Source organism: Lagenorhynchus albirostris, chromosome 1 (genome assembly GCF_949774975.1).
Source record: "Lagenorhynchus albirostris chromosome 1, mLagAlb1.1, whole genome shotgun sequence".
NCBI classification, from domain to species: Eukaryota; Metazoa; Chordata; class Mammalia; order Artiodactyla; family Delphinidae; genus Lagenorhynchus; species Lagenorhynchus albirostris.
This window is the reverse complement of record NC_083095.1, coordinates 117,341,783-117,355,848: the sequence shown is the minus strand read 5'-3', so window position 1 is coordinate 117,355,848 and position 14,066 is coordinate 117,341,783. Positions and strand designations below refer to the sequence as shown.

Below are 14,066 nucleotides of genomic sequence, written 5' to 3'. Positions count from 1 at the left end.
AAAAATGACCTTGATAAATATAATTATAGATTTCTTGCTAAGTTTCTTCTCCTTCTCCACCATATACAAAATGTTGGTTTTGGGTACTAGCACAGCCTCTCTAGGGTGTGTGTATGTGTGTGTGTGTATGTGTCTTTCAGTATTAAAATCATTCTTTGTTCTGTTTGTTTTATGCCTAAGCACATGAACACAATTCTTTCAACCTGGCTTCCACGTTTCCTAAATAAGAAAGGGTGGATCACATCCCACGTTTACAAATATCAGTGTTAAATGAAGGAATGTCGAGATTCTTTAAGCCTAATGTCCATTCTTGAGAATTCCATGAAAAACCATTGCTCTTTTTTTCCCTTCCAGTTTTATTGAGATATAATTGACATATAGCACTGTACAAATTTAAGATGTATAGCATAATAATTTGACTCATATACATCATGAAGTTAACATTTTTTTTTCTTGTGTGTATATGTATTTTTAAACATTTCCTTCATGTTTTGTTTTCCATTATATACTTTGGACAGTCAACTTTATTTTCTGGTCTTCTCACGACTTTGCTAACTTTACTGCCTTTCATAGATTTGCATTTGAGTAGGAAGCTACTTAGTAAAGAACTTGTGATTTTTATAGGAAGTATAATATATGTATTGAAACAGTCGTAAACTGGGTAGAGAAAGGAGTACTGTGGTGATTTGGAGCCTGAATGGTGTTCCCTTCTGAGTTGGCATGTGTTATCTAGAGATTCTTTTGAGCCTTAGCTTCCTCATTAGTAAAACCTTGAAGTTTGGATGAGATAATGTTTAAGGCCTCTTCCTGCTTTGGAGTTCTACAAAATAGTAACACTCAAGTAACTAAATTAAAAAGAACTCTCAAAACACTGTCTAGTCAGTAATAAACTTTTTTATGCTTCTGTGTTTAATTGTTTAGGTACATAATCAATAAATCAGAAATTGTTTCCATCTAATATGTGATTTGTATATAGTGTAGAAGATACCAAAATTTTATCTAAGTGCAGTATGATGTTTTGGAGTTTTCTTTTTTCTTATTTTGATAAGATAATTATTCCTATAGCCTTAACTGTACGTTTACGAACTGTTCTAATAAATGGTCAGATAATTTGATTTGAAGTTTCTTTGCAGTTTGAGACTCAAGTTCTCCCTGCCTCTGAAATGTGAGGGTATCAAGGATGTGGCCCAGGTAACCTGTAAAAGGCATAAGTATTCTCTTTGGGTCCTGACTGGAGCTGGGTTAGTCAGGAAGTGTCTTGGACTTTATCTTTGACGTATCATGAGTAGCGTAGCAGAAACCCAGGATGCTTTTAACTCCATAGACAAACCAGCACACTTTAAGACACAGAAGTGAGAATCTAGGGAGCACAGATAGATGCCAGCTCATAAAGAAGAGCAACAGAATAAATTAGAATTGTGTAAAAATGCTATTGTTATGGATATGGAAAAACAAAATAAAAAAAAATACTGACCTGACACTGAAATCTGTTCCAACAAGATTTGAGCAAGTTTGAGCAAAATTTCCTAAGGGAAAATGGTATTTATTTGTACCTATTTTATGTCAAGTACAGTGCCCTTTAGCATATACTTTTGTTTAAGTATATTTCATACCACTCTTGGTCTCAGCAGTGGATTTTCTAGGATATGCAATTCTTAGTTATTGCCTGATTGCCTGATTCCTCGTTAAACACAGAAATTAAAAGCCTAACAAGTATGTTTTTTAAAACTCTGAAGGCTACACTGGCTATTTGAATTACTTACTGAAATAAGAAATAGCAACTGAGTTGTGTTCACGTTAATTCTGTGTTGAAGAAGTTAAATTGAGAGCTGATGATGGCTCTGAGCTTAGCTTCTTTGATAAGATTTTAACATGAAATACCATTTTTATTTTTCATGTTTTTAAGCGCTAACTAAGGTTTATGTAGAAGAGGGAATGAGTTTTAAAAAACTGAGCTTCCTCCTGTTTTGAAAAAGGAATGGAAATACGAGTGTAAACGTATTTTTCCTTTGTTTTTTAATTTAATTTATTTAATTAATTTATTTTTGACTGCCTTGTGTCTTTGTTGCTGCATGCGGGCTTTCTCTAGTTGCGGCAAGCGGGGGCTACTCTTTGTTGTGGTGCACTGGCGTCTCATTGTGGTGGCTTCTCTTTGTTGCGGAGCACGGGCTCTAGGCACGCCGGCTTCAGTAGTTGTGGCACGTCGGCTCAGTAGTTTTGGCTCACGGGCTCAGTAGTTGTGGCGCATGGGCTTAGTTGCTCCATGGCGTATGGGATCTTCCCAGACCAGGGGTTGAACCTGTGTCCCCTGCATTGGCAGGCAGATTCTTAACCACTGCGCCACTAGGGAAGTCCCTGCTTCTCCTTACACAGGATAAATTTACTTATTTTTGCTTGAGTTTTAGTTTCACTTTTATCTTCTTTGGGAGCTCTTGAGGAATCTCGTATATGTATTTTTGCTTATTTGAGGTAATCTATCTACCTCAGGGCCATCAGTAAAGCCTGGAACTGTGTTTTTCAAACTGTAGAACCCTAGAATTTCTTTGGAGGTTGCCTCAGGTTCTTCCCAATGGGCCGCAGGTGGGCTGACTCTGCCCTTTCCCCTTCTACCAACCTGTTCTATTTTATCCTTTTTTTTTTGGAGGAGGTGGATAGTGGCTTCTTTAAGATAATTTGAAAAAGGACTTTGCTGTTTCAAAAAGTATACTAGTGGAAGTAAACTAGATATTTGACTCATAGTAATATTTGCTGTTAATACTGGCAACTTGTCTTACAAAAATAGTTTGAATGGAGAGTCTGTCAAGCATCTTTATTAAGAAGAAGGTGAATGTTACAAGGAAAAGAATACCTAGAAATGTCAGGGATGGCTATTAAGTACTGTTTTATTTCTAGGAATCACTACCCAGGTCTACCATAAACCTGTTCCATTTAGACTCAGTAGACCCGTCTGGGACTGCTGGATTACAGACATACTTGGAAGCAAGGTTTTTGCTCTCAGGTTTCTTCCCCCTGTTACCAAGGTACTTGATTAGTCGAGGCTTTTTGTCCTAATATGACTTCAGTTCAAGGGATGCACCTTTAACTATTGCTGTTTTCTTCTGAGAGTCAGGGCCATATTATCTTTAGCCTAAATAGCTATCATATGGGAAAAGGCAACTTCTTTTCAGTTTATATTCTTACTGTTCTAATATATAGAATGGTACCTCTTTAATATAGAAGTATATGATCAACCAAAAACTTAAAGAATCATATCCTAGCATAATTTATTTTGTTGTTCTGTACCACAGGTGGTTCTGGTACCTCTGTTTGTTTTAGTTTAGATTTAGAGTGCTTTTCTCAAGCCTTAGAGGGGAAAACCAACTATTATTACCACATGGTACAACTGCATTTTCAAAGCACTGAGGCCAGAGATTTGGAATCTGTTTCCTGTATTTTTTCAAATTGCTGTCATTTGTTAGTTGATTTTGCCCTCCTATAATTTTACTCTATTCTTTATAACTTTACTATATGCCACTAAGGAAAGAATTATAATAGAACTACTATAATCAAGATGAGAGACAAAATACTATTGATTCATAGAATCAACATAGTGATTAAATCTAACAGTAGGAAAATATTCCCAGTGCAAATGATGTTCCTTATACAGAGCATCTTCCTCCTCAGAGGAAATCTAAAGTTTATCTTTGATGACAGTATACTATATTATAACAATAAAAAAAAAGAGGGCTTCCCTGGTGGTGCAGTGGTTGAGAATCTGCCTGCCAATGCAGGGCCACAGGTTCGAGCCCTGGTCTGGGAAGATCCCACATGCCACGGAGCAACTGGGCCCGTGAGCCACAACTACTGAGCCTGCGCGTCTGGAGCCTGTGCTCCGCAACAAGAGAGGCTGTGATAGTGAGAGGCCCACGCACCGCGATGAAGAGTGGCCCCTGCTTGCCACAACTAGAGGAAGCCCTCGCACAGAAACGAAGACCCAACACAGCCAAAAAAAAAAAAAAATATATATATATATATATATATATACATATAAAAAAAGAGAACTAAACTTACTGAAAGAAACATAGTAAAACGGGATTAATAATCAAAGGGAACTTCTTATGGTGGTGTTGTAAAGTAGAATTTTCAGTGAAATTCAAATAAGGTTATATTTTCACTTCTGTGTCTTACTTGCATTTGTTCAAATTTTAAAAGGTGACTTGGTGAAGACTGATAATATTACATACATTAAGACTGCTACAACACTCAGCATGTATTAGCTTGACTGCTTCCGGCACATGCTTGAGAGGCATTTGTGGTATGATTGAAAGCAAGATGCAGCAACCAAATACTAGAGTTCTAGTCCTAATTCTAGTCTTGTGACCTGAGTCATGCCCTTTGATAAAAATATTCATCGTGCTTCCTTAGCAATGTTACTGTGAGGACGGGATGCAGTAATATGTGTGAAAGTGCTCTGAAAACTGTAAACCTATATAAATTTAAGAAGAATGTTATAATCTCATCATTATCATCACAATACTACTATCTCAACCAGTTCTCTAGGGGCTTTTACCGCTAGGAAGGGTATCTCTGCCTGCACAATTTTATTTTATACCCTAGTTTTGGGGAATACAATGATTTTTTAAAAAAATGTTTATTTATTTATTTGGTTGCGCTGAGTCTTAGTTGCAGCTCGTGGGCTCCTTAGTTGCAGCTCACCAGCTCCTTAATTGGTGCACGTGGGCTCCTTTAGTTGCAGCAGGTGGACTCCTTAGTTGCGGCATGCAGGCTCCTTAGTTGTGGCATGTGAACTCTTAGTTGTGGCATGCATGTGGGATGTAGTTCCCTGACCAGGGATCAAACCTGGCCCCCTGCAATGGGAGTGTGGAGTCTTAACCACTGTGCCACCAGGTAAGTCCCAGTACAATGATTTTTAAACATTTATTTATTTTTATGGTGGAAAAATAACATCTAACTTACTATTTTAATCATTTTTAAGTGTACAATTCAGTGGCATTAGGTACATTCAAAGTGTTGTCTAACTATCACCGTGATTCATTTTTAGAGCTTTTTGATTATACCAAACAGAAACAATAACTTCCAATTCTGCCCTCCTACCAGCCCTTGGTAACCTGTGTTCTACCTTCTATCTCTAGGAATTTGCCTATTCTATGTCCTGCATAACTAGAGTCATATAATATGTGGCCTTTTGCATCTGACTCCTTTCACTTAGCATAATGTTTCTAATGTTCATCTGTGTTGTAGCGTATCCGAATTTCATTCCTTTTTAAAGCTGAATAATCCATTGTATGTATATACCACTCATATGTACATCTTTTTTTTTTTGGCCGCACTATTCGGCTTATGGGATCTTAGTTCCCTGACCGGGGATTGAACCTGGGCCCTTGGCCGTGAAAGCGCGGAGCCCTAACCACTGGACCACCAGGGAATTCCCCATACATACATCTTGAAATCCATATGTTGATGAATATTAGAATTTTTTCTGTCTTTTGGCTATTATGAATAATGCTGCCACACACACTGGTGTACAGGTATCTGAGTCCCTGATTTCCATTCCTTTGGGTGTATACATAGAAGTAGAATTGCTGGATCATATGGTAATTCTGTTTAACTTTTTGAGGAACCACCAAACTGTTTTCCCAAAATACAGTGATTTTTATAAGGCAGTGTTCACTGTAGTTATTCTGACCTTTGGGCCAAAAGTTTAAGCAATTAAAGAATCAGGTTGGGACTTCCCTGGTTGTGCAGTGGTTAAGAGTCCTCCTGCCAGTGCAGGGGACATGGGTTCGAGCCCTGGTCTGGGAAGATCCCACATGCTGCGGAGCAAGTAAGCCCGTGTGCCACACTGCTGAGCCTGCGCTCTAGAGCCCGCGAGCCACAACTGAGCCCGTGAGCCACAACTATTGAAGCCCGTGCGCCTAGAGCCCGTGCTCTGCAACAAGAGAAGCCACTGCAATGAGAAGCCCGCGTACCACAACAAGGAGTAGCCGCCACTCACTGCAACTAGAGAAAGCCCACGCACAGCAACAAAGATCCAATGCAGCCAAAAAAATAAATAAATAAAATAAAAAGAATCAGGTTATGTTTTCAGATGATTTTTTGTTCAAGGCTTGTTGAGAAATTGGGAAGGTAGGATGTGTTCATCAGCTAATTATTATTATTACTTTATAATGTGTTGTCTGACAGGACTATTGCAAAGAATTTGCAATTTATATAAATATTAAAATAGTGTAAAGATATGAACTATCAAACAGATGGTAGTGGAATTAAAATTAGAGAACTGGAATCCAATGACTTAGTTAATGGAATAATATACCCAACTTCTGATTATTCATTTGTAGTTGATCTGTTTCATGGATTGTGACAGAGTTTAATTCAGTCTGGCTTCTTCTACTATTTACCTGCCTTCCAGGCTCACCCTTGTTCCATTCCTTCTTTGTTTATATATGTTTCAGATGCACATTAATTTTGATATTAATAGAGCAGTGCATCTTGGGGGTATGATGTAAATTTGATTTTTTTGTTTTATTATCTATGTTGCTTCTTGACTGTGCATAATTGAAAACTGATTTTATATGTGGTTTCAATCCAATTTAAATCAATAGTGAGAATAATGTTTTGTATATATGAGATGATTTTCTTATGAAATCAATATCAAGATTAGAAGGGGCCTACTTCAAGTGTTCTTAAATTCTCTCTGTTACAACATCCCTCTAGGATTGCTATCTGCATAGACACGTAAAGTGATATAAAACTATTGTTTTGAGTAGGGATTGCAGCATAGATTGTTCTCATATTGAACTTAAATGTCCTTTCTGAAGCTTTTACCATTTTGGGGGAGGGAGATATAGAGTACTAATGCTGCTGCTTATAATGGATTTAAGGTAAAACAGTTTTGCTGAATAATAAATCCTGAATGACAAACATATTAAGCCCTTGGATTTTTACTGTTTAACAAAGATGCTCTTTTAGAGGTGGTATTTATATAGTAAATTAAAAGTGTATATAATGATAAATTAATGATTTTCCAAAATGTGATCCTTTAAAAAATAATGTGTGTATTTATACTCACCTTTCAAGAATTTCATGTCTGTTAGTTAGTTAAAAGGAATTTTATGAAAAGGATATACAATAAGAATTCAGGAAAGATTCCTGTTTGTTTAGGATTGTCTTTTTTTGACTTTTTGGAGTTCCCATTTAGAAGATGTGTTTGGCTTTGTTGATTACTTGCTGCAGTAGATTGGAACGTTAAGGTTCTAAGGATGTCTTTCCTAGCCTACAGTCCTTGCCACAGTAGTTGGGAAGCCCTAGGAGTTTTTTGGTGAGAGGTTTAGGCAAGTGGAAATGAATGCAGCTGCAAAATAAAAGGTTGCCAATACAGGAAATTAAGGGAAAAAGATAAAATAGTGTTCAGAAAGGGTGACACTCTATGAAGGTAATGGTTATTATACCCAACTGTTGACCCCTATTCACTTGAAAAATGATTTGATTTTTTTCTTTAAAATCAACATTATTGAAGTATAATTTACATAAAATATATTCATTTCAAGTGTATAGTTTGAGTTAAGTTTTGACAAATGTATACACTTGTGAACCACCATTCAAATCAAGGTGTAGAACATTTCCATCAGAGCAAAAAATTCCTTCATTCCCTTTTGCTCTTAGTCTCTCCATCCCAGGCAACTACTAACCTGCTTTCTGTCTCTAGAGATAGATTTTGCCTATTCTAGAATTACATATATATGGAATTATATATACTGTGTGCATCCTTTTGTGTTTTATAAAAGTACCTATTTTTAGTAGTTTGATGATTTTATTGCTGAATAGTTTGCTACTGTATGAATAAGCCACAACCTTTTTCTCTCTTTACTTGCTGATAGACATTTAGGTTATTTCCAGGTTTGGGCTATTATGAATAAAGCTGCTTTGGACATTTGTGTCCAGTTGTTTGTGTGGACATATATTTTATATTTTCATTTCTCTTGGTATAGAATTGTGGGTCATAGGGTTTTTGTATGTTTACGTTTATAAGAAACAGCCAGTTTTCCAAAGTGATTATACCATTTTTTACCTCCGCCAGCAATGTGTCAGAGTTCAAAGTATTCCACATCCTACTAACATTTGGGGGTTGGCTAATTAAAGACTTCGGTTCATATTCACTGAGTAGAAGTTGTGTTATATGCAGACATTTATGGCAGTTATAAAGGAGACTTGATACAGTTTTTAAAGTTAGGTAGTGATAGCTACTTTACTACCCTTTACATCTCCTTTGTGCCAGGTACTGTGTTAATGACTTTACATACGTTATAATCTCTAATCCTTAAAATTGTTCCAGAAAATAGAATGTGTTATCTTCATTTAATGGACAGGAATCCTGGGCTAGCAAGGATTTACTAGGCTTAAGATTTTGATTCTGAGTTTGATTCTAAAACCCTAGATTTCTTTATTTAATTTTATTTCAGTATTTTGGTCTTTCCTTTTCCTTTATAGAGGACAGTTAGAATGAGTATAATTTCAGCTAATATCATGGTCCTTTGGGTTTGGGATCTCCAAATTGAACTGAGAAAGGTCTAAAAAGAATTAGAAGAAGATGCCCCAGGGAAAAATAAAGGAGTTGTAAAGTTTTCTGTGTATGTGTGTCTGTCTTTCTGTATGTGTGTGTCTGTGTGTGAAAGAAAGAGCATGCATACTTGCTTGTCTGAAAAGAGATGTTAAGTATCTAATTAATGGCACTTCCTTATGTATTCTCTTATCTGAGTTGTGAATTATAGGGGAAAATGGAAAAGCTGTGGAATTACTAGAGAGGGGAGACAAGTAGTGGTGAATTAACAGTAATTGGGTCAAGAAGCTTGCTTTTATCTTCAAGTAACTTAGTTGCTGTTGGAATGATCTTGTTTCACCATGTGAGAATCAGTCTGTAGGCATTTATTTTTTTAATATATCCCTAGATGATTACTGTTTAATTGTATGTGAGTTGTATCACAGTTTTAGGTTGAATTTCAGAGCAGAATTTTTATAAGAAAATCTTAGCCAGTTATTTCCCAAATAGACAAATTGTGTGAAACAATCCACATTTTGCAGCTTTTTTTTAATTTAAAAAATCATTGTTTAAATTTGGATCCTTTTAATTTCATTTTTTTCCTTTCCTACCCTGTTTGCAGACATTTCAACCTACGAATGAAGAGGGACACTTCCCTTTTTAGTGATGAATTTAGGGTGGAAACATCAAATACGGTACTTGATTATGATACCTCTCATATTTACACTGGACATATTTATGGTGAGTTGAACCTTAAAAGAACCGTGTTTAATTTTTTTCTATACAAGGAAATATATGCATTTTGAAGTATAGGCAAATATTTCAGAAAGATGGGATAAATCCTGGGGAGATTTGAGTGTATTGTGAAGAGCAATGGGCTTTGAAGAATGAAGTAATTCTTCGATCAACCTTTACATATATGTTTAGTATTGAATTATGCAGCGTCTGACTTCTGAAAGGTATGAAGTTTTGACTCTCATTACCTCCAAACTGTTAGATTTTTTAAAAAATTTTAATGATTTATATAATTTTCTGATCTTCCAAGCAAGGAATTAACAGTAACTTAACTATGTTTTGTAACGAACTGTAAAGATTATCTTAATAGCCAAAAATAATGTGACAAAGTCATTCATAGGAAAATCCTCCCAGGGCCTTCCTTCCTCTGGATCTATTTGCTTTTTGTTCACAATTCTAATGAATTTCTCTTACTACACCAGATTTAAAAAGGTATCAGGGAGATGGGGGGCACACTTATTAGCCCAATAGAAAATTACATCTGTCAGCTTAGTAATGTAGGGAGAACAGAACAATTGATGGAAGTCGTAAAAAAGTTAAAAAAGCAAAGTCTTCTCTAGGTATTAAGGGCAAAATATCATTGAGTTATAACTGTATGTTAATAAATACTCAAGATGATCCTATTTATTAAGAGTTATTAAAGTTAACTGAAAGTTAAATTTTATTTCTACATATTAGAGAGATTTCCATTCAAAATCCTGACTTGAAGAATTAAATGCTTTGAGAAAGGTTTCTTATTTTTTTTTATGATGATCGGTAAATGAGACATTTCCGTACTTAAAATTTCTTATTTGTAGATCAAGCATAGTTAAACAATTAAAAGTTTTTTTGTATTCTTATAATTCTTTAATGGAAAAGGAAAGTGTTTTTCCATAGGTCGAGATTTCTAATGTTAGATTATAGTTTTCTGTTATTTTCTTGATCATTTATCTTGCTGGGCAAGTAACTTAGTAGTCTCCCAGCACCCGCCCCCCCCCCTTTTTTTTTGGTAGGTGATAGTCAAAAAGCATACAAGACTAAATGAGTTTGCAGGTAAACATATCATTTAAAATACAAATGTCTTGGACTCAGCTTCAGTCTATGATTAACTTAAAGTCAACTAATTACTGTTAATCTACAACTTAGAAATTGCAGAAAGCCTGATTTTTGTTTTAATGAGAAATTTTTGAATGGCAAATTTAACTTTTAAAGCCCTCACCTAACTACCCACCTCTTCTTATCATTTGATGTTTGGTACTCAGCTTTTCTTTATGACTGTATTAAAAAACAAAACTACTTTTTTTCTTATAATTTTCTTTCCCTAAAGAAGTATAATTGATGGGATACTATCATGAACCTTTTTCCAATATCTCAGAAAGAATTATTGGCATATTTTGTTCAAATTGCTTCTGAAATATTTAATACTGTCTTATTTTTAAAATGTATTTATAAAACCTACTGGTGGTAAGGAAGCTAAAAGTTTCGTGCAGAATATATTAGGTGGGAAAGGAACTTTTTTTCTTATGGCAATTAGAGTAGAATTTCAAAAGATACTTTAATATCTTTATTTTGAAAGTGTATATTTTATCAGTGTATCTGCTTGCCTCTAAGTTTATTTAAGTCATTTTTTTGAATGACTATTGCATGCATGCCAGGCACTGTGCTAGGTTCTGGGAATTTGATTGTCAGCAAGACAGATGTTCCATTTTTCATTGTTGTTACTATATATATACTGACTGTATATATTTTAACTAAGTTCCAGTTGTTGTTCATTCAGGTTGATACGTTTCATGTGAAAATTAATTTCCCCGGTAAATTTGTATTTAGTTTTTTTCTCAATACATAAGAATGGCTTTATAAAGGAGAATGAATTTAACATTCATGTGCAAATCAAATTTTTAAGAGTTTGTGGCTTTCATTAATAGGTGAAGAAGGAAGTTTTAGCCATGGGTCTGTTGTTGATGGAAGATTTGAAGGATTCATTCAGACTCGTGGTGGCACATTTTATGTTGAGCCAGCAGAGAGATATATTAAAGACCGCACTCTGCCATTTCACTCTGTCATTTATCATGAAGATGATATTAGTAAGTACTTAAATTTTGCAAAGAGTATATAAATAGTTAAAACTATGTGGAGACAAATGAAACCTGAGCTGTTTTCTTTCCTGTTAGCTGTTAACCAGGCTAGAAAATAGTTTCACAACTAAAATCTCAATTAAAGAATGGATCTATATCGTTGAGACAATATCATTGTCAGTCTGTGCTGGTACTACTTTGTTGATATGCTACAACCAATTCTATTTGAACTATGAGTCAACCAACTCCGATTGAACTGGAAATTCTATATTGTGGTATCATCCAGTCATTTAATGCTGTAACACCTTGGTGTGTGTGGCCTACTGAAGCATCATCTTCTTATGTAAATTTCAGTGTGGATATTTGCATAGTATTTAAAGAATATTTTAGATATTTTTGTAATTTCTAAGCCTTTTGAGTATTTCTTTTTGGAATCTTGAAATGACTTCCGCTTGGTAAGACTTCAGATTTATCTTTATGGATTTTGTTCTCGACCGTGGTCTTTGTATGATGGTGATTTGTTGGGAGAGTTCTTTTTCTGTGTTTTAAGAATAGAAAATGTATTTAGACTTCCCCTTTTCATTCTACCATTGTCTGTATATCCATAGTCATTTAATCACGAGAATGCTGTAATGACATGACCCAGAAATGCATTCCTCTAATTCACAGGCCTCTTGAATACTCATATTTTATTTTTGACTGTAGTAAGAGTAGTCTATCAATTTTTGCCTATTTTCCTTATTTGGCAGCTTCCAGGCTTCATTTTCCTTTCTACATATAGAAATTTGTTGTCAGTAATTTCGTTCTCACCCCTGGTAATGTACTGGAAAGTGTTAACCATGTCGACTTCTTGCTTTATCAGCTCTGACCGTTTCTGTATTTAAGTCTGTCCAACTTGCTTGTCATCTCTAATGCTCGATTACTATAGAAAATAGCATAATTATTCTAGATAGAATACATTTATGATTTTGGCTATTTGTTAAATCATAAATTCGTTAATGCTACTTGTGCACATTTTTGCTCATCCCTATTTGATTCCTTTTCCAATTTCCCCTCCTGGTATTTTAGACTCTCCTCAAGCTCCAAGCTACAGTCTTCCTTCACAAGCTAGAGTATGAATTCCTTTCTTTCTGCCAGTAGAATTATCATCTACTTCATTTGTATGTTACTTTGTAATTTTCTGAGTAATTTAATCATTTTGCAGGTTTACCTCCTCTATCAGGGTGTGTAAGTTCTCCAACTGCAGTTTCTGTTTCTTTTGCTCCTTTAACATTTCGGATATCATTTATCTCTGCAGCAGTTTCTTCACTGATACTTAATAAAGTCCTGCAACATTTTCCCTATAATGTTTTCTCAAAATCAAGCAAGACCTTTGGGAAAGAAAGGAGAGGAAGAAATGATTGACAGATTTTGAACTGATGATTTCCTTCCCATGATATTGTAATCAAACATTTTCCTTCACTTTGTATGTCTTATAAGTATCTTCAACTGTGTTTATTCTGCCTTTTATGATTTCTGTTGTTTTGTCTTCTCTCTCGTTTCCTTTCTTCTCTTATCTACTTGTATGTAGTTTAAGAATGTCCTGCTCTTTTTTCATACTTCTGTTTCTTCCTCATCATATAATTGCATTTCTTTCACTTTGCATCTTATAGTAATTTTCAAAAATCTCCCTTTATTTCAGCCTTTTCTTTTTCCCCAAAGGTGATGAGTTAGCTTGCAGAATCAGTGACATTGGATGCAACTTAGATTTCTGTTCCTTTTGGCATTTAACTTTACCATTGATTTCAGTGCTTAACTCTTACTTGTCTTGGTAAACATATATTCATGGTAAGGAGATCGTTTCACATTCTGCTTGTTATTACATGCCAGTAGTGGTATTAGAGCCTAAAAACAGCAATATTTAGAGTGATTTTGTTTGTAACTTCTTCTGGTAAATGGAAATGTAATGATATGAGGATAAGAGTATGGGAAGCAATTGCCTTAAACAGAATTTTTAGTGCTTGCAGATTTAGACAATTACTTTTGAAAAACTATCTGAAAATCTGTCAAGTTAACTACAAAAGGAAAGCACCCATGTATTAACCATTTAGTTTTTAAATAGTTGCTCTAGTCTAGATTCTAGACCAAGGGTTGGCAAACTTTTTCTGTAAAGGTCCAGATAGTAAATAATTTGTCTTTGTGGGCCATATTTGCTCTGTTGCAGCTGAATTCTGCCACTGTAGTATGAAAACAGCAATAGGAAATATGTAAATGAACGAGCATGGCTATGTTCCAATAAAACTTACTGACACTTAAATTTGAATTTCATGTAATCTTAACATGACACAAAATATTATTCTTTTAATTTTTTCCCACCATTTGAAAATATAAAAACCATCTTTAGCTTTCATGCCAAACAAAAGGACTCATATCTAGCAGGCTGTTGTTTGCCTACCGCTCTTCTAGAGGATGGCTAGATAAATTTACTTTTCTTAAATTGAAATATAGTTGACATACAATATTATGTTAGCTTCAGGTGTGCAACATAGTGACTTGACATTTAAATACATTATGAAATGATCACCACGATAAGTCTGATAACATCTGTCACCATACAAAATTATTACAGTATTATTGACTGTATTCCTTATGCTGTATGTTACCTCCCCACGACTTACTTATTTTATAATTGGAAGTTTGTG

At 35.0% G+C, this 14,066-nt stretch overlaps 1 protein-coding gene across 2 annotated transcripts in view; it reads left to right on the top strand.

The window, feature by feature from the left end:
* The window catches only part of ADAM10 (ADAM metallopeptidase domain 10), a 135,657-nt gene that overhangs the window by 56,220 nt on the left and 65,371 nt on the right, over positions 1 to 14,066 (top strand). For both annotated transcript variants that reach the window (XM_060150901.1, XM_060150891.1), the window contains exons 3-4: positions 9,159 to 9,277; positions 11,236 to 11,394. In XM_060150901.1, coding sequence (XP_060006884.1) covers positions 9,175 to 9,277; positions 11,236 to 11,394 — 262 coding nt within the window. In that variant the 5' untranslated portion in view covers positions 9,159 to 9,174. The remainder of the gene's footprint in view (positions 1 to 9,158; positions 9,278 to 11,235; positions 11,395 to 14,066) is intronic.